The sequence below is a fragment of the Panthera pardus genome, unplaced genomic scaffold (genome assembly GCF_024362965.1).
Source record: "Panthera pardus isolate Hobbes unplaced genomic scaffold, ASM2436296v1 HiC_scaffold_16, whole genome shotgun sequence".
Lineage (NCBI taxonomy): Eukaryota > Metazoa > Chordata > Mammalia > Carnivora > Felidae > Panthera > Panthera pardus.
This window is the reverse complement of record NW_026526721.1, coordinates 1,812,158-1,834,199: the sequence shown is the minus strand read 5'-3', so window position 1 is coordinate 1,834,199 and position 22,042 is coordinate 1,812,158. Positions and strand designations below refer to the sequence as shown.

The 22,042-nt window shown below is 59.6% G+C and overlaps 1 protein-coding gene across 4 annotated transcripts in view; it reads right to left on the bottom strand.

The window, feature by feature from the left end:
- Positions 1-10,018: 10,018 nt before the first annotated feature.
- UBE2G2 (ubiquitin conjugating enzyme E2 G2) overlaps positions 10,019-22,042 on the bottom strand; it is a 47,819-nt gene continuing 35,795 nt past the window's right edge. For all 4 annotated transcript variants that reach the window (XM_053903006.1, XM_019434682.2, XM_019434684.2 and 1 more), the window contains 3 exons: positions 16,418-16,536; positions 12,741-12,881; positions 10,019-10,323 (listed from right to left, as the gene is read on the bottom strand). In XM_053903006.1, coding sequence (XP_053758981.1) covers positions 10,211-10,323; positions 12,741-12,881; positions 16,418-16,536 — 373 coding nt within the window. In that variant the 3' untranslated portion in view covers positions 10,019-10,210. The remainder of the gene's footprint in view (positions 10,324-12,740; positions 12,882-16,417; positions 16,537-22,042) is intronic.

Sequence of the window (22,042 nt, the reverse complement as noted above, 5' to 3'; positions counted from 1 at the left end):
AGGCCCCAGAACAGCGTGAGTTCATACAGACGACAGTCTAAGCCAGAAATTTGTGTGAAATATACTTCAAAAGTGATCTCAGGGGCACCTGGGTGGCTCAGTCAGTTGAGCGTACCGACTTCGGCTCAGGTCATGATCTCTCCGTCTGTGGGTTCGAGCCCCGCGTCAGGCTCTGTGCTGACAGCTCGGAGCCTGGAGCCTGCTTCGGATTCTGTGTCTCCCTCTCTCTCTGCCCCTCCCCCGCGCATGCTCTGTCTCTCTCTCTTAAAAATAAACATTAAAAAAAAAAAGTGATCTCTACAGGGTGAAAAACTGGAATCAAAACCGTATTTAGGGCGCCGGGGAGGTGGGGGACTCCGACAGCTGAGCATCTGCCTCTTGATTTCGGCTCAGGTCACAACCCCAGGGTCATGGGATCAAGCCCCTGGTCAGGCTCCACACGGAGTGAAGAGCCTGTTGGGGTTCTCGCTCGCTCTCTCTCGTCCTCTGCCCCTCTCCCCCACTCACATGCCCTCTCTCTCAAAATAAAGATTTTAAACTTAAAAACAAGTAAGAAAACAAAGCTGCATCTACTTCGGTACCCCCTTCCCAGACCCAGTCTGCGAGGAGGCGCGTGAGCCGGCCCAGCAGCCTGGAACCCGGGCAGAGATGCCCCAGCACAGGGCAGGCAGCAGCTCCACCAAGGCCTGGATCTTTGTGTCTGTCCAACTATGAAGACAACACGCATCAGCCACAACAAGCCAAGACGACCGTCCCCGGGGTTCCCGCCACGGTTGTGACGGCGACCGGTCCCGGGCCAGTGCCTGTGCCCCAAACCGCCGGCACACGGGGCGGGCACCGGGCACGAGGGGCCCGGGCACAGCGGACGAGGTCTGGAGGCCGTGAGCCCCAGAGACGGGAGCGTGAGGCTGCGGGTGCCCGGGTCCCTTCCCAGGGAGCTGGACTCCAGGCTGAGCGCGCCAGGCAGGGGTCGGGGCAGAGTGAGTGCGGAGGGCACTGGAGAACGAGCTGCAGGGCGACGGGGCCCCAGGTCCTCGGCTGAGGACGAGTTCCGGCCAACGGGGACACGCGTGACGGAGCGTCAGCACCCGTCAGGGGAGGAGATCCCAGGGCCGGCACCGTCTCAGCAGCAAGTTCAGGGCACGCGTGTGGAGGGAGCGTCCCGCCGACAGAGGGGTGGGAGAGAGGCACCCCCAGATGGCACAGGTGCAGGAAGACCGGAAGCAGGTGTTGAGGACGGCCAGATAACGAACGGAAAGGAGAAGCATTAAGACAAAGGCGAGCAATCTCGGCAGAGAAAGAGAAGCTAAAACAACGAAAATTCCACTTCTCGGGTCCGGAATACCCGAAATGAAGAACTCACGGGGTGGGCCTGACCAGCACACAGGTGAACACAAATGAGCCAACTGGGGAAGAGGAAACCAGGCCGGTGACAAGTAAGCAGCCTGGGGACCCAGACGATCCTGAACGTCGCATCCCTCGTGTGGCTGGTGTGCCCGAAGGAGAAGGGAATACGAATGGGACAGAGAAATACTGAGATCGTGAACAAAACCTCCCCAGTTTGATGGAGAACTTAATGAAGGCACCAGGAGAGAGGGGGGCACGGGGAGGACCCTGCGAGGTGCTGACAACTGGTGGGCACAGCGCGGGTCCCGCAGCAAGGCTGACTGGTGGGACGAGGGCGCCGCTCAGAAGCCGGAGGCCGGGAGGGTGCGCACGGGAGGCACCCGCACGGAGCCGCCACGGCCTCTCCCCCGATGACGACCCCAACCTCACACAGACAGAACAGGAGAAGCGGCCTTGGACCCACGAAGCAGAGCCGGGTGGACGGACCAGGACGGAGTCGGGCTCAGCCGGGACCCACTCACTCACGGGCCCGGCTCCCTCCCGCTCCCCCCGCACCAGGCACGCCCCAGCAGGACTGCGGGCGGGGTGGGCAGGTCAGCAAATCCCCCAAGACAAACCCTCTTTCCAGGCAGAGGTCCAGGCAAAGTCGGCCACGGGCCAAGGAACGAGGGGAACCCTCTCCTCTCCTCTCCTTCCTCGTCCCACCCCACCCTGCCCCGGGGCGGCCCCCCTGCAGCCCCAGCAGCCCAGAACCCAGGAGAACACCCACATCTCTGGCCACAGGGACTAGGAGAAAGGGCTGCGGCTGCCCAAGCTTGTGAGGGAGCTGCTGTTTCCCTCGCCCCCTCCACTCCCTGGCCTGACGGCCGCTCCAGCAAGCTGGCCGCCCGGAACTTCGGATTGTGCCAGGAGGGCGCGGGGGGCCCCGTGGAGGGTGTGGGGACGGCAGAGAGGGCGCCGGAGCAGGGGGTCTGCTGGACCAGGCCCTGCCCCCCCACCCCGACGCCACGCACAGAGCGGGCCTGAAGCACAGAAAATCTTGCGAGCCCTAACGTGGGATGCCAGCCACCCCCAGGCCCCTTCTGCCCCCGACACGGCCGGGCCGCACAGCCAAGGCCGTGGGACCCGGGCTGGCCCCGGAGCCAGTGCCCAGAGGCTGGGGGGACTTCAGGGCGCACCTGCGGGGCCGACTCCCCACCTTGGAGCAGCAGATCCCAGACACCCTGACCGAACCAGAGTCAGCAAACACGACGCTCAGAACATCCTCATACGACTGAAACCTTCCCGCCAGCAGGACACATAATGCTCCACGTTCGGGCCACTAAAGGGGACATGCTGAGCGGGGCCGAGAGAGATGTTCTCGCCACACACACATACACACCCCTAATGCTAGAGCAAAAGAGAACACAACACGTGAAACAAAGATTTTACCCTGAGGACTCGACGGCTGAGTGGAGACGGCACGGAGGAGCGTCAGCGGACTCAAGACCGTCGGGATGAAGCATCCGTCCTGAAGGACGAGAAGAGGCTTCCAGGCGACGGGCCTGGCGTCCACGCACAGGGGCCCCAGGCGAACAGAAAAGATCTGTGCAGAAACAACCGTTGAAGAAACGATGGCTGAACACTCCCCAAACTTGGCAAACACAGAAGCCTATGTACTGACACAGCCCAGCGGAACCTCAAGAGGACAAAGTCACCGAAAGCCACGACCAGAAACATCATCCAACTCCTGAAACCCAAAGCAAGGAAGGCGGCCTGCGAGCGGTCGGCGGGCAGGGTGATTACACCGAGGGGGCAGCCGCCGGAGTCCGCGGGCGTCTCTCATCTGAAACCAGCTGAGTGCGGGCAGCGGGCTGCAGCACCGCGGTATGAAGGCGGGCAGCCCCAGTCCCGGAGGGAGACACCTGCAGGAAGAAAGGCAAACGAGCCCCGTCCCAGTCGACGAAGCACAGAGAATCTGCGCTGGCAGCTTGTTCCCATGCTGAAGGCGCTCGGCAGGCCCAGCACAGCGACCCCGGCACAGGGACCCCGGCACGAGACCCCAGCACAAGGATCCCAGCACAGGGACCTTGGCACAGAGACCCCAGCATAGAGATCCCAGCACAGGGACCCCGGCACGGTGACCCCAGCACAAGGATCCCAGCACAGGGACCTTGGCATAGAGATCCCAGCACAGGGACCCCGGCATGGTGACCCCAACACAGGGATCCCAGGACAGGGACCCCGGCACGGTGACTCCAGCACAGTGACCCCAGCAGAGGCGCCTTAGCACAAGGACCCCAGCGCAGGGACCCCGACACAGTGACCCCAGCACAGGGACCCCAGCAGAGGGACCTTGGCACAGGGACCCTGGCAAGGCGACCCCAGCACAGGAACCTTGGCACAGGGATCCCAGCAGAGGGACCTTGGCACAGGGACCCTGGCAAGGCGACCCCGGCACAGGGACCTCAGCACGGGGACCCCAGCACAGCGACCCCAGCATGGTGACCCCGCTGGAGTGTTGGCCTTCGGACACACATGAAGAAAACAAATCACAAATATCTCAGTGAGTGTAATATGCTCCTTCCTCCCTCAGATTCTTTAAAATAATCACTGAGAGGGAAAGCCAGAGCATCCTCTGGGGTGGCCCGGTGGGCGCAGATGTGGCAAATCCAAAGGCAGGAAAGGGTCCTGTGTGGCTGGAAGGGTCCTAGGTTTTACTTAAACTGGTAAAATAGCGACTCTATATGGACTGTGAAAAATTTCTCTAATCCCTCCAGCAACCGCTACAAGATCAATACAACACCCAATAAAACACTATTTATTTACTAATACAAGTAAGTTACATTTAAAAAACAAATAAGCTAAATGGAATACTAACAATTATTCAAATAGTCCAAAAGAGAGTAAGAAAGGCAGAACAAAGTAACAAACAGAAAGCAAAGAATAAAACAGTAGACCAAATCCAAACATCTCAATAGTTACATTAAACATAATTACACTGGTTACAAGATGGAGATTGTCAGATTGCAAAAAAGTAATAAAAACTGGTGTCCCACTGGCTCAGTCGGTGGAGCATGTGACTCCTGATCTCAGGGCTGTAGTTCGAGACCCACGTTGGGTATGGATTTTACTTAAAAAATACATCTTAAAAATTCAAAGAAAAAAATGAAAGATTTTTAGTACTTTTTAATGTTTATTTTCGAGAGAGACAGAGACAGAGACAGAGCATGAGCAGGGGAGGGTCAGAGAGAGAGGGAGACACAGAATGCAAAGCGGGCTCCAGGCTCTGAGCTGTCGGCACAGAGCCCCATGAGGGGCTTGAACTCACAGACCGTGAGATCATGACCTGAGCCGAAGTCGGACGCCTAACCGACGGAGCCCCCCAGGTGTCCCAAAACAAAAGAGCTTTAAAAGACCCAAATTTACGCTATCTATAAGAAATCCACTTTAACTATAAGGCTATAGATGCTTTAAGTGTTAAGGAGTTTTTCCCCAAAGAGAGCAGAGCCGAGAGGGTTCACACCTGAGTCCTATAAACTCTCCAGGAACGGGTTGTCCTGCAGGAGCAAAGAACGAACGTCACTCCCCGAGGCCCGTGCCACTCCGGTGCCAAAACTAAGACACGACAAGCCGGGAAGAGCCGAGTCCACACTCACCGGTGCGGACGGACACAGCCACGCGACAGGACACGAGCCGGCCCACGTGGGTCGCGTGCTCCGGGGAGGACGCACCCCAAGCAAGCTGGACGACCCCAGAAACAGGAGGACGGCTTGCACACAGAACACCCGCAGGTGTAACCAACCCACTGGTAGGTTAACCAGGAGGACGAGGGGCTGCGGGACGCGGGCGGGGGAGGCTGGCAGGACAGCACGCGTCACAGAGCCACGTCTCAGCCGCTCCCCAGGAACGACCAGGAGCGGGGGTACCCGGGACTCGCCCGGGGGTGAGCGAGGCGGCTCCCTGTGGCTCCTGGGAGGGTGGGGTGAGGCAGCGGGGCTTGTGCTTTATGGGGCCACTTAGATTGCCTACAGCCCCCTCTGCACGTGTCCCCTCAGCCCCGGGCAGCCCCGGCCGCTCCCTGAGGGGCAGCAGCGTCGCAGAAGGCGGTGGCCACGCTCCCTGCGGCACTGGGACAGGGTCCTGCTGCGTGTCTGCTGTGACCCGACACCAGATGCACGTAGCTACGCAACCAGGTCTGCACGTGTGCGAGCGTGCAGGTGTGAGTGTGCACGTGTGAGGGGGTGTGCGTGTGTGTGCACGGTGCATGTGTGCACACGAAGCCCCCTGGGCCCGGGGCCCACCTGTCAAGCACAGCCCTGTCTCTGCCCGCCCCGCCCCCCTCCTGGCCCACTGCCCCTCCCCCATCTGTTCCACAGCAGGGGGAGGGAGGGAGGGAGGGAGGGGTCGTGCCTGAGGCAGTTGAGCCGCACCCCTACCTCTGCCGATGGAATCCGCGGCGCACACACCTGCCCGTTGTGACAGCCAGCCGCGTCCGCGGGCCGTGTCCAGCGGGTGCCGGGGGCCAGGCTCCCCGACCACACCGAACGGGGGTTGTGCCTGCCAGTCTCTCGCCAGAAGCCCCGAGAAGGTGGGCTGACTGCAGGGTCTCTGGCCAGGAGGCCGCTGGCTGTGACGCCCCGTCCTGCTCCCAGGGCGCGGCACGTCGACCCGGACCGAGCCCACCTCTAGTGGTTCTGCTGAGCCCGCCGGGTGCCGACAGACGGTCAGGACCCGTGCCACAGGTTGGGGGGGGGGGGGGCGGCCCACCGCAGAGACATGACCACCCCTGCCCCCATGCTGGAGCCAGGAACACAGCTCCCCAGGCCCCCGGGGCCACAGCATCGCCACCCAGCCCCGCGGCCTCTGCAGGCAGGCTCGCGATGAGGAAACGCTAAGGGCACGAGTCGTCATGACCCAGCCCCACGGGTCGCAGGGGTGGTATTCTTGCCACAGGTGCGTCCCAGCTGCCGCCACGGCAGCGAACAGCACCACGGTCCGGCAGCAGGCGCCGGGTTCTGCTGCTCTGGGGTCCCAGATGGGCGGACCCCCGGCGGGACCCCCGGGCGGGCGCGGCCTCTGCCATCCCTCCGGGGACCGTGCTTCCTGGGAAATGGCTGGGAACCAGCCCCCACAGCTCCAGGGGCTGCTTGCCGTGGAGGAGCAGTGGGTGAGCGCGTGTGCAGGAACGAGTCTTGATGGAGGTCTTGATGGAGACGGGGGCACGCTCGGGGAGGAGGTGCCCAGGGCCCAGCGGGCGGGAACTGGTCCAAGGGAGAAACCCGGGAGAGTCCCCGAGTGGGCTGTGCTCCAGTCCGTTCGCGCATTACCCGGGGTTTCAAGAGCCGTCAGCAGGGGACGGGCCCTCAGTCTCTCGTGTCCAGCGCAATGGGTTCCAACAGCAGGTCCGCTGCCAGAAAGGTGAACCCGTGCACACGCACGCCACGGAAGGAACCTGTCAGCACTGCCTGTCTGCAGCAAGCAGGAGTCCGGGGACCACGGCGGGCACACACAGCTCACCATGGGGGCCGGAGGGGCAGGCCCCGAGCACCCGCCGCTGGAGCGTGGGAGACCCTTCCCCTCTGCCCCGCGTGGGAGAGCCTGCGCCGTCACCCTGGCGGGGCCCTGGCAGCTTCCAGGGCCACGACCCCCAGCCGGCAGGGCCCAGCCCCTCTGAGACCCGCTGGCCCCGCTCCCCACCTTGACAAGGCAGGCGGCCCCACAGCTGCGCAAACTGCCTGCCCACGGCAGGGCCGGCGCGTCACAGGGGCTCAGCACCTCCCGAGGCCAGCACGCAGGTCGACGGCTATGGCAGCAGCAGCCGCCTCAAGAGAGACAGCACGGTCCCGCCATCTCCCACCAACTGAGACCCCCGCCCTCGCCAGGCCGTGGCCCAGCCTCTCCCAGCCCCAAGCACTGAGCCCCTTCTGAGCAGGACCCAACGCCCTGGGACTCCAGGGGAGAAGCCAGAACTACAGGGGCCCCCTCGTGTGCGGCTAAGGCAGGGGGTCCATGACCTGTGCATCCACTGGGCGGGGGGGGGGCACGCGGGGCTGCTGCCCACGAGGGTCCCCAGGCCCAGCCCCCCTCACCGTGCCAGGAGACCCGACTCCACTGGGAATCGGTGTGTTTCGCGCCCTTCGTGTTTTAAACACCGGTTCCTTTCACTTAGAGTGTCCCAGTGTGAGATGATACACTTCAGTCAAAAGGGAAAGGGAGGGCACAAGAGCCTTGCCACACGTGTCCCACGTCCAGCACAGCCACCTGCCACATGCACGCGCTTCCGTGGAGTCCCGGTGTTGACCCCGCCCCCCACCCCAGCCCCAGACATCAGTATCTCCTGGTTCAGGTGAGGAGGCCCGGGGGGAGGGGGGGGCAGGTCAGTGAGGGCTCCCGGGCCCCCCCTCGGAAGCAGGAGAAGCACGAGCCAGAGGGAGAGGGGCCACAGACACTCCGAGTAGCTTAGCCAGAGGCAGCAGTGGCTGGCGGGCAGGAGGAGGTGGAGGTGAGGGCCCGGCACCCACCTGGGGTCCAGGAGACGAGGCTGGCTGGGTTGCACGGGGCGCTGCGGGCGGCCGCCGTGGGACTCCCTCTCCAAGCTGAGGGTCGGCAGGACTCCACACCCAGTGGAGGACACAGCAGGGCTTCTGGCCGCCAGTGAGGCAGCTGGGAGGGCAGCACCAGGGCAGAAGCCGGCCAGTGACCAGCCTCCCAACAGGCCTCTGTGCCCTCCACTCACCAGGTAAGTAACCAGAGTCGAGGGCCAGCTCGACAGCGACGGTCACCGCAGGCTCGGGCCAGAGTCGCCTGCTTTCTGATGTCTGCAGAACTCGTGTGGTCTCAACGTCACCCCGGCTTCTCCTCACCGCCCAGTGGCAGGAAGCACCAGGATCCAGGGAGAGGCTGGGGACAGCGTGTCCCCGCACATCCCCCATGTGCCCCAATTCCCCCATGCACCCCCACATGCCCACAGTGCACCCCCCTGTGTCCCACGCACCCCCATGTCCCTGCACACCCCCACTCACCCCCACGTGCCCCCGCACATCCGCACACATCCCCCATGCCCCACGCACACCCCCGTGCCCCCGCCGCCAACCGCACACCCGGGCCCCTTAGGGAACCCAGAACTCCCGCAAAGGAGCACAGCAGGGGGAGGAGAGGAAGAAGGGCACGGGTCCCCAGAATAAAGGGGCGCTCCGAAGGGCTCCAGCTGCGGCCACGCCTCGCTACGAGGCCTCTGGCACCGACCCCGGGCACAAACAGTTTCGGTTTTCTAGGATTACACAAAATTCTGGAGCGTTACATAAAAGTCCACAAGGAAAAATACGGTACAGAATAGGGGGAAAATATATAACTTTATTTTTAACATAGTAATTAAACTCCACCACAAAGTAAGGACATGAGATTCTCTTTGTTTCCATTTAATAAATACAAGTGAATAAAAATATTTTGCTTGCAAAGAGATCGCCTCTCTCCCTTCTCCAGATTTCATGGAAACCCTGTGGCCACAGCGCCCACACACCAGCCGTGTCCACGGACCACATCCCCCCACGGACCAGTCCTTCCCTCTCCATGGAGAGGGCCGTGTCTCATTTCATACGCCCGCAAATACTATTCAGGTACAACCCCTCTCCCTTCCTGATCCCCTTCCAAATACAAGTTCTCGTACTGAGTTCCAAATCTGAAATGGTTCCCTTCTGAGAAAGAAAGAATCTGCTTTCCTTACAGAGCCAGCATGGACGGAGCCCCGTCCACCAGTCTCGTGAACACCAAGCAACCCTGTGTCAGGTGTCAGTGAGACAGATTCCCGCCCACTGGACAGCGACTGAGGAGAGAAGGATGAGAAGTAAAACCCATGGTATGTCCTGTAGACTGTCCCCCACTTCAAAAATAGAAATTCCTATTTAGATGTAACCTGTCTGACAGGCCAAATCCTTGATTCTGCAACAGATCTGTTATTGCTTAGAACGGAGCCCCTGGTGCCAGGGCAGGGACATCACACCCCACACTGAGTGCCCCGCCCCCGCCCCCGGCCCCGGTCAAGGTTGGGATAAGGCACGCCTCTGCGCTCACTAGGGGTGCACATTCCCTTCCAGCCCCAAGTGAAAAGAACTGTCTCAATAATGAACGTTCCTGCTGCGGCCATGACGTACAGAACGTCAGAACTTCCCCGTGTTTATGTGGAAAAGACAGACCCCCGTGCGTCCTGAAGACACTGACCAAAACGTCCAGTCTCGCGTGCTCCCGCCCTGTGATGCGCCAGTAAACCCGGCCATCGGTGTACCTCCCTGCTAAACGGGACCAGGAAGAAGCGGTCAGTCCTTACGACCAGCAGTAAACCTCTCTCGTACACACCCCGTTTTTCATTAATCCACATTTTTAAAAAGTATTTATTTCCTGAAAGCATTTCTAAGTGTGATAGTTTGTAATGCACGACAAACAAAAAGCTGTAACCAGATGACAAGGACAACACCCCCGAAGCACTAGAAAGCAGGGACGCAGACAGCCGTCCCCCTGGGGCACGCGGGGAGCAAGGCCAGAGCTGTCCCGCCCACCCTCTGCTGCTTCTTCAGAAGGACAACTGGTTCTGGCCGCCCCCTGCCCGGCAGACGGAAGGGAAGCCACTACCGACGGGCGGGGCCCCGGCGGGGAGGGGCAGTGGCGGGGGCTCCAACCACCCACCCGAGTACGACCACCCACCCGAGTACGGGGAAAACTGCGCCCGGCGTCATCATCCTACATAAATCACCATTTCAGAAGAGAAGCCTGTTTGGAGCGGGAAAGGCAGGGGAAAACCAGACGCTGTGCTTCTGCAAGCTCGCCTTTTTGGGTGCCAGCACAGGGTGTCACTGTCACTGCGCGTGTCCGTGTGCGTGCCGGGGCCTCACAGCCCCAGTGACTTCTGCGCCAGCTGCCGGGCGACCCTGCAGAACTGCTCCCGGTCGTCCCGCCACATCTTGGAAGCATCCACGTTGGCGCCACTCTCGTCGTTGGGCTCTGCAAGAGAAGGACAGGCGCTCCGTGTGAAAGGGCGCCAGAGAGCAAGGGCCCGGCGAGGTCTCCCGCTTCCCTCGAGAACACCCGCGATCCTTCTGGAACCGTGTCCCAGACACGAAGGACAGGTGCTGGTGTCTGTGAACCGCCAGGGAAGGAGATCAGCTCTCTGAAAGACGGACGGGAGCCTCCTCACCCGCGAGACAGGGAGGCCGGAGGCGGCGTGAGGTCGGGGACACCGCGTGAAGACCCGCCCTCGTGACCCCTGCCTCCCGAGGGTCTCCAAGAGCCAGCCTGCGTTCTCAGTCCTGCTCTGGGAACACCGGGTCCCCACCGCGCCTCACGGTCGGTGCTCCGCGTGGCCCACTCCTCCCCACCGCCGCCCACCCGGCTCCCGCCGAAGGACCCTGCGAGGCCGACGTCCGGCCGAGGGGGACGCCTGAGCCCGGCAGGCGCTCCGGACAAATCAGGACGCACACGAAGAGGCAGCGGGGCCTGTGGGGCAGGGGACTGGAATGCCGTGAAGCGCTGCATCAGAAGAGGCAGAAAAGGCAGCCCAGAGGCCGGCGCGGCCGCCAGCACGACCCGGGCGGTTCCCCAGCGCCCCGGCCTGGCTTCCCTCTGCGGGCACGCCGCCTCCGTTCCTCCAGCCACAATGACTTTCTTCCTCCCTTTACTCAACAAGCCTTTCCCCACCGGGTCCCGTGCGTGAGGCCTCGTGCAGGGCACCGGGCGTGCGGAGAACACGGCGACACGGGCCCTCAGAGGGCACCGTCTAGTGGGCCTACAGACGCAAATGACCACGCGTGGTCTCAGACTCGGTGCTACCAGGCGGGCAGCGGGAGAGGAGGGGGCAGAGGTCCGGCGGTCCCGCAGGCCCCAAGGAAGGCGTGCGCTCAGGGGACCCCTGGCCGGGCCCGCTCCCCGACCCGCATCTGCGACGCGGAAACCCCAGGGCCCGCACGGCTCGCGGTGGATGGGGGGGGCCTCGGTCTCCTGAAGCGGGCCGGAGGGCGCCGAGCGGGGCAGGCCGTGGCCGCGCTGGCTGTGGGGACAGAGCGGAGAAGAGGGAGGTCGGGACAGAGGACACGTGCTGTGAGAGAAGCGCGTGAGGAATACACCAAAACCTCCAAAGAAACGACGTCTGCGAGGGTGCAACTTACCGCGGACGGCCGGAGACGACGTCGCCTCTCGCCTGGTCGTTCACTCGGCGTGTGAACAGAGGCCGAAGCGCCTCCACCTTCAAACTGACATCCGCGACTTCGCGGGGACCCAAGGGGCCCACCGAGGACCCGCCGGCCTCCTCCTCCGGGCCACCCACGGCACCGTCGGCCCTCCCCCGGCTCGCCTCCGTTCCCCTTCTTCCCGGTTTTCCGCATCGTTCCTCCCTACGTTTCTTTGAGGACTCCTCTCCTCCCGCCCGCCCGCCCTCTGTACCTCATCCCCCTTGTCCTGCCCACCACCCACTGTCTTCCCCAGACGTGACCCCGCACCCTCGCTCCCACTCCTGGCCTTGGCTGAGCGGCTCCTGAGGGGGGACGGCCACTGAGGATGGACACTTACATCCCGGACTCTCCTCCCATTCCTGCCACCCCCCCCCCCCCCCCCCGCAGATTCCTGTCCCCAGAAACAGCATTCCTCTACCCAGGCACTCAGGTCAGAAACACAGGCGTCACCCTGCACGTCCGTGAGCCCGTGTCTCCCAGACACACCCTGGCTCTTGGCCCTGCAGCTGCTCGAAGCCCTCGTCCTCTCGCCCGGGCCACGGGGACACCTGCCCAACGGGCACCCGGCTGCAGGGACGGTCGTTCTAAGGCACGGCTGCACGGTCTAACACCCGCACGGAGGCCTGGGCCCCAGTTGAGCACACACTTCCACAGGGCGCCCTGGCCCCTGCCCCCGCTGAGCTCGGGCCGTAAGCGGTCCCGGCAGGGCCCCCTCAAGGCTCAGCTGCCTCCCTTCCCCGGTCACCTCCCACGTGCTCTCAACTCCTCCCACCCAGTCCCGTCGCGGGAGCTGGCGCCACAGTCCCTGCATCTGAGGAGCCGTCGGTGACTGGCAACCACTGCTGGGCCTGCAAAGTCTCCTCAGAAAGCAGGCCTTCAAGTGGGGCCCAGGGTGCACCGAGCTGGACCCCCCAGGGCCCGGCGTCTGCGACACAGCGGGCCCCCCGATAAACACCCACCGCGTGAGCGCGGTGCCCGCGGATCGGGGCGCGGTTAGTTCCGGTCAACACACGACACACACAACGGGAAGGCATCCTTGAGACCCGTAAGAATGACAGGCGTGCGACACGCGGACGAGCAGGTACAAAGAATTCGGCGAGGAAGCAGAAAACCGCCCCGTCCGTACACCGCACGCAGGAGCGAAGTGCACGGGAGACGGCGGCAGCCGCCGTGCCGTGTGGCCGCGGGCCTTACCTGCCAGCATGCTCACCACCGACAGCAGGATCTTCTCCACGCTCTGCACGGGGCTCCACCGCTCCGCGCTGCTCTCGTAGCCCATGGGGTCGTCGCCCGGCGCGTGGAGGATGGAGATACAGACTCTGCCGTCGGGGTAGACTGTGGGGTCAAAACACACCGGGTGAGCCCCGCGGCGGAGAGCGGGCGAGGCGGACGCGCACGGCAAGCCGCGGGCACGGCTGGAGCAGAGCAGGGCCCCGGGCGCCACGCTCACGGCCACGAGGCCCCACTCGCTCCCCAAGGACGAAAGGGAGGATTATCGGCCGTGAGACATTTCACCAAACGAACGCACGTAATCTCCAGAGCTGGTTCCAGAGCGACTTTCCTAACTCCGCCCCGAAAGCCCTGAGCGAGGCCGCGAAGACCTACGTCCGCAGAGCCAGGACGAAGGCCGTGCCATCCAAGGAGGAAGCTGTCCCGACTTCTCCAGGGAACTCGCTCCAACAGAGAGACGGACGGCCGTCTGCGCCTCTGGAGGTCAGCTGTGTCCGACCTAACCCGCCCCCGCGCACGGCGCCATGAACCGGACGCCCACGGTCTGGGGAGGAACCGCGTCTCCGGCTCGCGGTTGTCTCCAGTCCCGCCGAGGGTGCCGCAGGCGCCGTCACTCCTCCGGCACACGGGGCGGGTCCTGAGGCGGCACAGCGCATACGCAGACACGGGGAGTCCGGTCGGGCACCCTCAACTGTCCAAGCGCAAGGCCCTCCGGTTATAACGACACGAACAGCAGACAGTTGAGGACGAGTTTTAGTAATTCCCCTTTGCTCGTGAGCTCACAACCCCGTGACCACTGAGAAGCCCGGGTGGGTCGGAGCGGCCCTCCTGTGGCACCTCACTCCTCGCGCGTCCATCCATCCCCGTCGCGGCACTCTGCTCCCAGCTGCCTACGGTCGGTGCTTCTCGGACGGAGAGCGCGTGCGCAGCTGTTGTGGGCGTCAGGGGGCCCGGCGGCGGTGCCCACGCCCGGGGCCTGGGCGCCCAAGGCTCCGGACGGCATCCCTGCCGCGAGGTGTCCAATCTCAGCGGACCTCCTCCTGGTGGTGGCACCGAACGGTGACAGTGTGTCACAACACACGGTGACAGCACAAACCCAGAAACACGGAGGCGGCGGCGTCCCTGCCGCCTCCTCTCTCACCGGGCGCCCCCCTGCAATCCCTCCCTCGTCGGCGCCTGTGCTCGGCTCCGCACGGCTGGCCTCTCTTTCCCCAGGCCGCCGCGTCTGTGTCCCAGCCCTGCGGTCTGTCCTCTACACCACAGCCAGTGAGCCTTCCAAGACCACACTGGCCACACGACTCCCTCCCTCACTCTGATGCCCTCAGTGGATCTCCACTCCTCCCGCACAAGTATCAGGATCCTTCTTCCTGGCCAGAGGGCCTGAACCGGTTTGGCCCTTCACTCCTTGCACAGGGCCTTTGCACGAGTCAGACACACTTCCGCCTCTCACACGTCACTGGGTTAACTCCCACGGCTCTTCCTGCCGACGTGAGCCTGACCACCACCTGCCCGGGGCCCCTCCCTGGCCTCCTGGTGTGACTTCCTATTTACCTGTAGGACTCGTCCGACCGTGTTCACCTCTGCCCTCAGACTGGCAGCTCGTGATGGTCAAGGCCCCCACCTTCTATTATCCGTTCACCCCTGTATCCCAGCAAGTGTCAGTAGAGGTACTCAATTATTCTTTCAAAGTATTTAGGGACTTATCAATATTCATGTCATTGGCAAACCTGAATAGTTCTCAAAAATGATTTTCACAAGACAGAAATAACACCCATCCACTTAGAGGACAAAGTTTAAAACTACTTGAATTACCTGAACGTGACAAACTCCTCAGCACAACATCAAACTGTCAGCTCACAGCCACATCTGCCCTCTAACACCGCGTCACCAGCACGGTTCTAGAGTGTCGTATCTTCGATATAACCGTATTACTTTTTAATTGCCCACAATCCTCGTTATAGTTCCGTTTTCTGGTTAATCGATTTGAAATCGCGGACTTCTTCAGTTGACTCCATCTACTGTCACGTATTTTTAATTCTGCATTACAGAACACCCTGAACACACGCCAAAGTCAACAGCAGCGTGACGGATGCCCACGTGCACGCGTCACCCGGCCTCAAAGCCCTGCCACCTCGTGGCCAGCCTTCGCAAAGGAAGGGGTAGTCCTGGGTACCTACCAGGCAGGCAGAATTGCATTAACATGAGAGAGCACTTGAAAACGATCTGAGGAGGGAACTGATGACCCACACGTAACATCAGCGTAGTGAGAAGTTTCAAAGGAGCGGCAGGAAGCGCTTCCCCAGGCGGGCAAATCCTGAGACCCTTCACTGAGGGTGGCGGGATCTGGGCAGAGCTCTCCCAAGAGGAGGTGCCCAGGCAGGTGCGGGCCAGGGGAGACCGTTGCAAAGTGGACTCATTTGTAAGCTGAGAGGTGTCAAAGGCTCAGAAAGTTCTAGAAATGCTCTCATGAGTTCAATTAGCCATCAGCTATCTTATGTGCAGAGAAGCATAGGAAAAGGAATTCGTTTCAAATAAAATATTTCTACAAAACGGTGTATCTTACTTACTTTTCTTCTCAACTATGAAGATCACGATTTTTAGTAAAATTAATCATTTATAAAGAATATTATCCTAAATATGATCACTTAAAATACAACATATTTTCTTACTAATCCTCCAGGAAGAAATAAAAACCACAGCTATTGAGGAATTCCAATTCCTGCTACTAGACACTTTTCCAACTTAAGTCCAGTGAATTTCTTTAGTGACCGTATTTTCCCCTCTTCTTAAAATATGCGTTTATTTTAGAAAAAAGATTAACCAAAAACAAATAAAAAAGAGATCCCATTATGGAAAGAGAATCACTTTCAACATTTTTGTGTTACACTTCCAGTTATACATATTTACATGTGAATTCTTTTTCAAAAAAGTAAACTGTAGGGGCACCTGGGTGGCTCAGTCAGTTAAGCGTCCGACTTTGGCTCAGGTCATGATCTCACCATCCATGAGTTCAAGCCCTGCATCAGGCCCTGTGCTGACAGCTCAGAGCCTGGAACCTGACTTGGATTCTGTGTCTCCCTCTCTCTCTGACCCTCCCCTGTTCACGCTCCGTCTCCCTCTGTCTCAAAAATAAATAAACATTAAAAAAAAATTAAAAAAAAAAAAGTAAACTGTAATAAGCCTGATTGACCTGCTTTTCTCATTCAGTATAGACCAAATACCATTCCATATCATTAAATATTATTCTAGAGCATCTAAAGTCTCTCTATAGCGCTCTAACATACGGACTAACCAGGCATGTGTTGTTGCAAACCTAGTCTGCTCTGACCAGCCCCCGCTGTCGAACACCACACCGTGCTGGAGGCCGGCAAAGCGCTCTGTGCACGCCCGTGCTCTCGTGCTCTCATCGGCCCACTGGAAGGAGCGGGAGGGTCAAATGGCACCCAGTGTTAGGTCCACATTTTTTTTTTATCTCCGTTACCCTGCTTTTCGGTTGATGTCAATCCCACCATGACTAAGCGACGGAAGTTCAAAACATACACAACGTCTTCCACGTGGCACCATCGCTGAGGGCACCTGTCCCACGCGCACAACCCCGTGCCTCGCCCGGTGCCATCAAAGCCACTCCCCAGAGCACTTACTGTTGGGATGAAACATCTCGCAGGTAAATCTCATCTTTGGGGGACTTAATGGGTAATCCAGTGGGAAACTCAGGATGGCAGGAAATACACCAAACTCAAAACAGGTGTCTTCTGGGCCCCTAGAAGACAGAAACACAAGTGCAAGTAGTCTTCTCAGCGTCTCACTGCAGCGGCCAGCTGAGCAAGTTCCTAGTGTTTCACAAACGCGCGTGGAAAGGTTAAGTAACAGCGATGGGCAAGTGAGTGACGAACCCAAGAGCTCACTGGATACACGATAGGTCAGTCAACGTGACAATAAATTATATTGAAAGTTTCTTCCTCTACATTAAAAACAAGTAAATGAATGAATAAATACATGACAGTGATGAACCAATACGTTTTTCTTTTTTTTTTTTTTAATCTTTATTTATTTTTGAGACAGAGAGAGACAGAATGTGAGCAGGGGAGGGGCAGAGACAGAGAGGGAGACACAGAATCCGAAGCGGGCTCCAGGCTCCGAGCTGTCAGCAAAGAGCCCCACGTGGGGCTCGAACTCACAGACCGCGAGACCATGACCTGAGCCGAAGTCGGACGCTCAACCGACTGAGCCACCCAGGTGCCCCGCCGATATGTTTTCCTGAGTGGAAAATGACGCTCACTGTCCCGCCCCAACCTGGCTGGAGTCCCAGGTACCAGCACAGAGACCACGCCTCAGGCACAGGTTCTGCGCTCACGAAGGTAAGGGCAGGGCAGCAGACAGAGCCTCTCTAGAGCCGGGATCGGAGGAGAGGGCTCCGGGCAAAGCTGCAAAACCCAAGGACCTTGTAAACTTCCTGTATGTTCGCCGTCATTTCACCTTCAAGTAAGGATATGGATTATGCCCGTTAGAGAAAGACTATCATATTAAATGATAGGGGTTAAGAGTTTTTTTTTTACTTCAAAGGCTATTTTTACTTTTCTTATTTTTTTTAAGTTTATTTATTTGAGACAGAAACAGAGCACATGAGCGGGGGAGGAGCAGAGAGAGAGAGAATCCCAAGCAGGCTCCGAGCTGTCAGGGCAGAGCCCGATGCGGGCCTCGAACCCACGAGCCCCGTGAGATCATGACCTGAGCCAAAACCAAGAGTCGGACGCTTAACCGACTGAGCCCCCCCAGGCGCCCTCAAGTGTGCCTTAGAAACGGGGTTTCTGTAACCTTCAAGGACCGGATGAAAAGCACACAGGTGATCCCCGACAGGCCCACGCGCACAGCCAGGCGTGTGCACGCGCACGGCCAGCCCTGACCCGCGGGCCTGCAATGGGTGCCTGTCACGCGGCCCACGCCACACGGTCACCGGCACGCCTGTCTGCCTGGCTTTATGGCCTCGTCACGTGGAAAATGGCAGAAATGGAATAAACCGCTTCTAAGCCCCATCAGATTTTAAAACCGTATGTGTAAATTAACACTATTTCCTGGCCCGTGTGCACGACAGGAGGGCAGCAGAGAGGCAGAGCCCCAGCTCAAGACAGAAAGACTCCCCCTTACAAACCTCCCCTAGGGAACACGCGTTAGAGCGGCTGACAGGTTACCTAAGCCTCGAAAATAAGACACCGAACATGTGTGGCGACAGCCGGCCGCATGTGAGCTGCTGGGCCCGACTGAGTGCCTGTCTAAGCCACGACCTGTAATACGAGCTCTACGACGTCAACACGGCGTGGAGACCGGGCCCTAGTCGCTGCAGGAGGCGCCACGCGGCAGACACGCTGCCTTTCGAGAATGAATGCGAGGCGTGGCGCGGGAGACGATGACTGAAATACGCTTATTCCAAGACAACCTTCATTCTTTTAAAATCGTTTTTTCAAAGCACAAATTTTAAGTCAATGTTATTTCGATTCAGTAAAATAAATATAAACTTGCAAATATCGTGAACGATATTTCTCTCCACAGCTGACGGAAAAAGACAAAGAATCCCCGAAGAAGCCGCACAGAGGGCTTCTCTACCATTTGGTGAGGACACTCAGAGCTTCCACTGGCACCACCGCAGTGGATGCCAGGATTGCGTCCCAGGGGAAAGAGGGCCGGGCTGCGGCAAAACAGTCAGAACAAGAACAAGGTCTAACCTGTTAAAGGGGGGAGGGGGGCAACTGGGTGATGCAGTGGGGGAAGCGTCTGATCTCAGCTCAGGTCACGATCTCACGGTTTGTGAGTTCAAGCCCCACATCAGGCTCTGCACTGTCAGTGCAGAGCCTGCTTGGGATTCTCTCTCTCTCTCTGCCCCTCACCCAACGGCATGCACACACATGCTCTATCTCAAAATAAGTAAAACTTAAAAAAAAAAAAAGAACAAGGTAAAAAGTGTTTTTTGGAGTCCATTTTTTTCAACTTAAGAGACCGACCATGATTCTGAAAACCGCATCCTTGCTACTTTTTGGAGAAACCATAGTGAAACGGGGGGGAGGGGGTCACGACAGCGCCCAGAGCCCTGGCGTCAAAGCAGGACAGGCGAAGCCACGTGAAGAGGGTCGAGTGTGGGGCCGGGCCGGCTCCGGTGCCGGGACGGTGTCCGTCCAGGGCAGGGCCTGCAGGCGGCACGGGGAGCCAGCACCGCCACCGCCTGGCTGCCGGACAAGGGCCACCGCCTGGCTGCCAGACGAGGCGGTCCCAGGCCGCCCCGCGCCCTGAACAGACGTCCTGGAGGCCCCTTCCTCTGCACGCGGGCCTGGCACGGACCGAGGAGGAGACCACCCCATGCGTCCGTCTTCCGGTAGAGGAGCCCCAGGCAGCCGATGAGAGCCCCCCTTTCATCGTCCCCAGGCCCCCGACGGAAGGTGCCCAGAAGCGTGGCGCTCACGCCCCCCGACGCCCGGGAGGCAAAGCTGGGAGGCTCGACGAGCGGATGGCAGAGCTGAGGTCCGGGTAGAAGGCAGTTTGAACGGCTAACCCGGGAGGCTGGGCGGACGCTCCCCTAGAAAGGAACCCCGTCCTCGTCGGGAACGCCTGCCCACGCGCCTCGGGACTCTGGCACGTCCGAGTCAGAAGAGGGAACGTCTGGGTGGCGTTTTGGAATGAACCGAACAGAATTCACTCAGGGCTGCGTTTCTCACCATAGGGCTTCCTTCAACATTAAAAGAGCCCACTGGGTCGTCCGTGGCCTCAGGAGCGCGACCAAACATTTCCTGAAGCGCTCCCACACCTCAAGCATCGAAGCGGTTTTCAAATGTCCCCGGTCGGCTGCTGGTTCGAAACCAGGGCTTCCTCCTCCAGGCCGCCCCGCTGCTGGGCCAAGCAGGCAGGGGGCCCGCGTGTGCAGGGGCGTGCCTGCCGACTCCGGAACACGCCACCGGGCTGACTCCCGAAACGACACCCAGACAGAGCCGGTGCGCTCTCTGGACAAACCCTGGCGCCCCCGCTCCAGGCGGCCCCACTCTCTCTCGCTGAAGGCCTCGTCTCAGAAATCCTCAGGTGAGAAAAAGGAAAGCACAAGACGAAAGGAAACAGATTTATCTAAAGCAAACGGAACTCTTCAAAGGCTGCCAACTGCCGTCCACCAATGAATTAAAATAATGGCTACGCCGTTCCTGAAGGACATACTTTCACTTTCTGAGACCAGAATCGGAGCAGGGCGAGACGCGCGCACCCTGCTCCGGAAAGGACACCGCACGTCCGACAGCTCGCGCTGATTTGCTGGCCTGGGTGAATTGCATACCCAGCGAGTACTGAGGGGGCGACTGCCCGCCCCGCCCCGCGCCCAGGGCCACGTGGCACCAGCAATCACGCACCGTCGAAAACGATGTTACTTGCAGAGTCCGTGAAAATCGGAGAGATGCTCCTTTAGTCTCGGACACTAAATTAAAACGAAAACCGTCGTTCCTTACTTTCCACTTCAGAGCGTGTCCGGATAACAACAGATGCCGCGGGCAGCACGCTGAAGGCACAGGGAGACCAGCGGGCTCGGCAGTGCAACCCAGGTGTGTCCGGGTGTGAGTGAGCCGTGTGCCCACGGGGCGTGTTCCAGGACGGCGGCCTGCACGTCACTCGGCTGTGGCAGGTGCTGAAGAGGCTGCCTGTTCTCCTTTCCAAGTCCGTCACGGCACAAGGACAATACACACGACACACGTATGACAAGGCTCTAAGTAACGGAGACTGTAAACCACTCGTCAGCACTTGACTCGAACTGGATTACTAAGGGACGATTATTCCCCAAAGTCACGACCACCTGAGGCCTAAGAGGGAAAGGTACGCTGCTTCAGAGACACCCTCCACTGGCAAGGGATGGGTCCCCGTGGCCCTCAGGCCGCTGAACGTGCACAGGGCACCCAGCAGGCGGGCCAGGAGGGGCGCCACGTCCCTCCTGCCCTCACGCTCCGCAGTCGGCGCCCCCCGCTCACCCGGGCAGGAGGCTGGCCACACACCCGTGCGGGGCGCCCTTGAAGGCTGAGCTCCCGGCCACTGGGCTTCAAGCCAGGCAAGTGCGGGAGGAGCACCAGCTACAGGAAGGCCCCTCGCCGCTTCAAAGTGAGCAGGGAGGGACCCGGTCGCGGGCCGCCAGCAGGACAGACAGCAGGTGCCCTAGGGAGCGCAACCTGCAGGGAGCGCCCCGGGGAAAGGAGCAGGTGGGCTCGGCCGCCCAGAAGCAGGTGCCCAGGGGGGGTCTCTGGGATCGACCCAGACGGTGGGTTTGTTGCGATTTTGTTGCTTTTTTTTTCCTTGTGCTCTGTGCTGCCCACTAATTCCCAGGTACAAAACCAACGGTGAGAAGCGCAGGAAGGACGGGGACAGGACAGGTGGCCTCCGCCTTGGGAAACCATGGCAGGAGCAAACTCGGGTTCTCTCCCATATAGTCTTCTCGGATTCAATCTGTCCAGAAGGAGGCTACAGTCATACCCTGGGTTTGGTGTATTTTGTTCTGTTTTGCGATACGGACGTCTCTGAAAAAACCTGCAATCAGATATGCTTGAACTGTATTAAAAGCACACTAAATAAGTCCATCATTACAAGAATTTCATAGTCAATTCTGACACACAACTTTTCCAACACGAACGGACTTCAACTAGAGAAACATATTTTGGAAAACAGTCATATACGTGAAGTATAGAAAACTCCGCTCCCTCCGGAATCGCCTCCCCAAGGCAGACACAGGTTAAGTGTGGGTTCTCCAAGCCTGTCTCCGTGTGCTTAAACCCACATACCTTCATCCACAAAGTTGGGTTTTTCAAATTAAAAATGTATCATTGCACTGCTGAGAGGAATTCTCAAAGACCTCGCTAAATGGAGACACATGCCACATGCCCGGATGAGAACGCTCAGGACTGTCAAAGTCCTCATCCACACAATCCCTATCAAAATGCCAGCTGGCTTCCCTGCAGAAATTGAGGAGCCGATCTTAAAATTCAGACGGAATTGCAAGGGACCCGGGAACAGGCAAAACAATCTTGGAAAAGAAGAACAAAATCAGAGGACTTGCACTTTCCAATTCCAAAACTTACCGGGAAGCTACAAGAACAGAGACTGTACGTGCGGTAGCGGTCCAAGGATGGGCCCAGCTCGAGGGAACAGAACTCAGAGCCGAAACATACACCCCTACATTTACGGTCATGTTGGACCCAGGCGCCGCGGCAATTCAATGCAGAAAGGGTTTCCTTTTCAACAAACGGCATCAAGGCAAT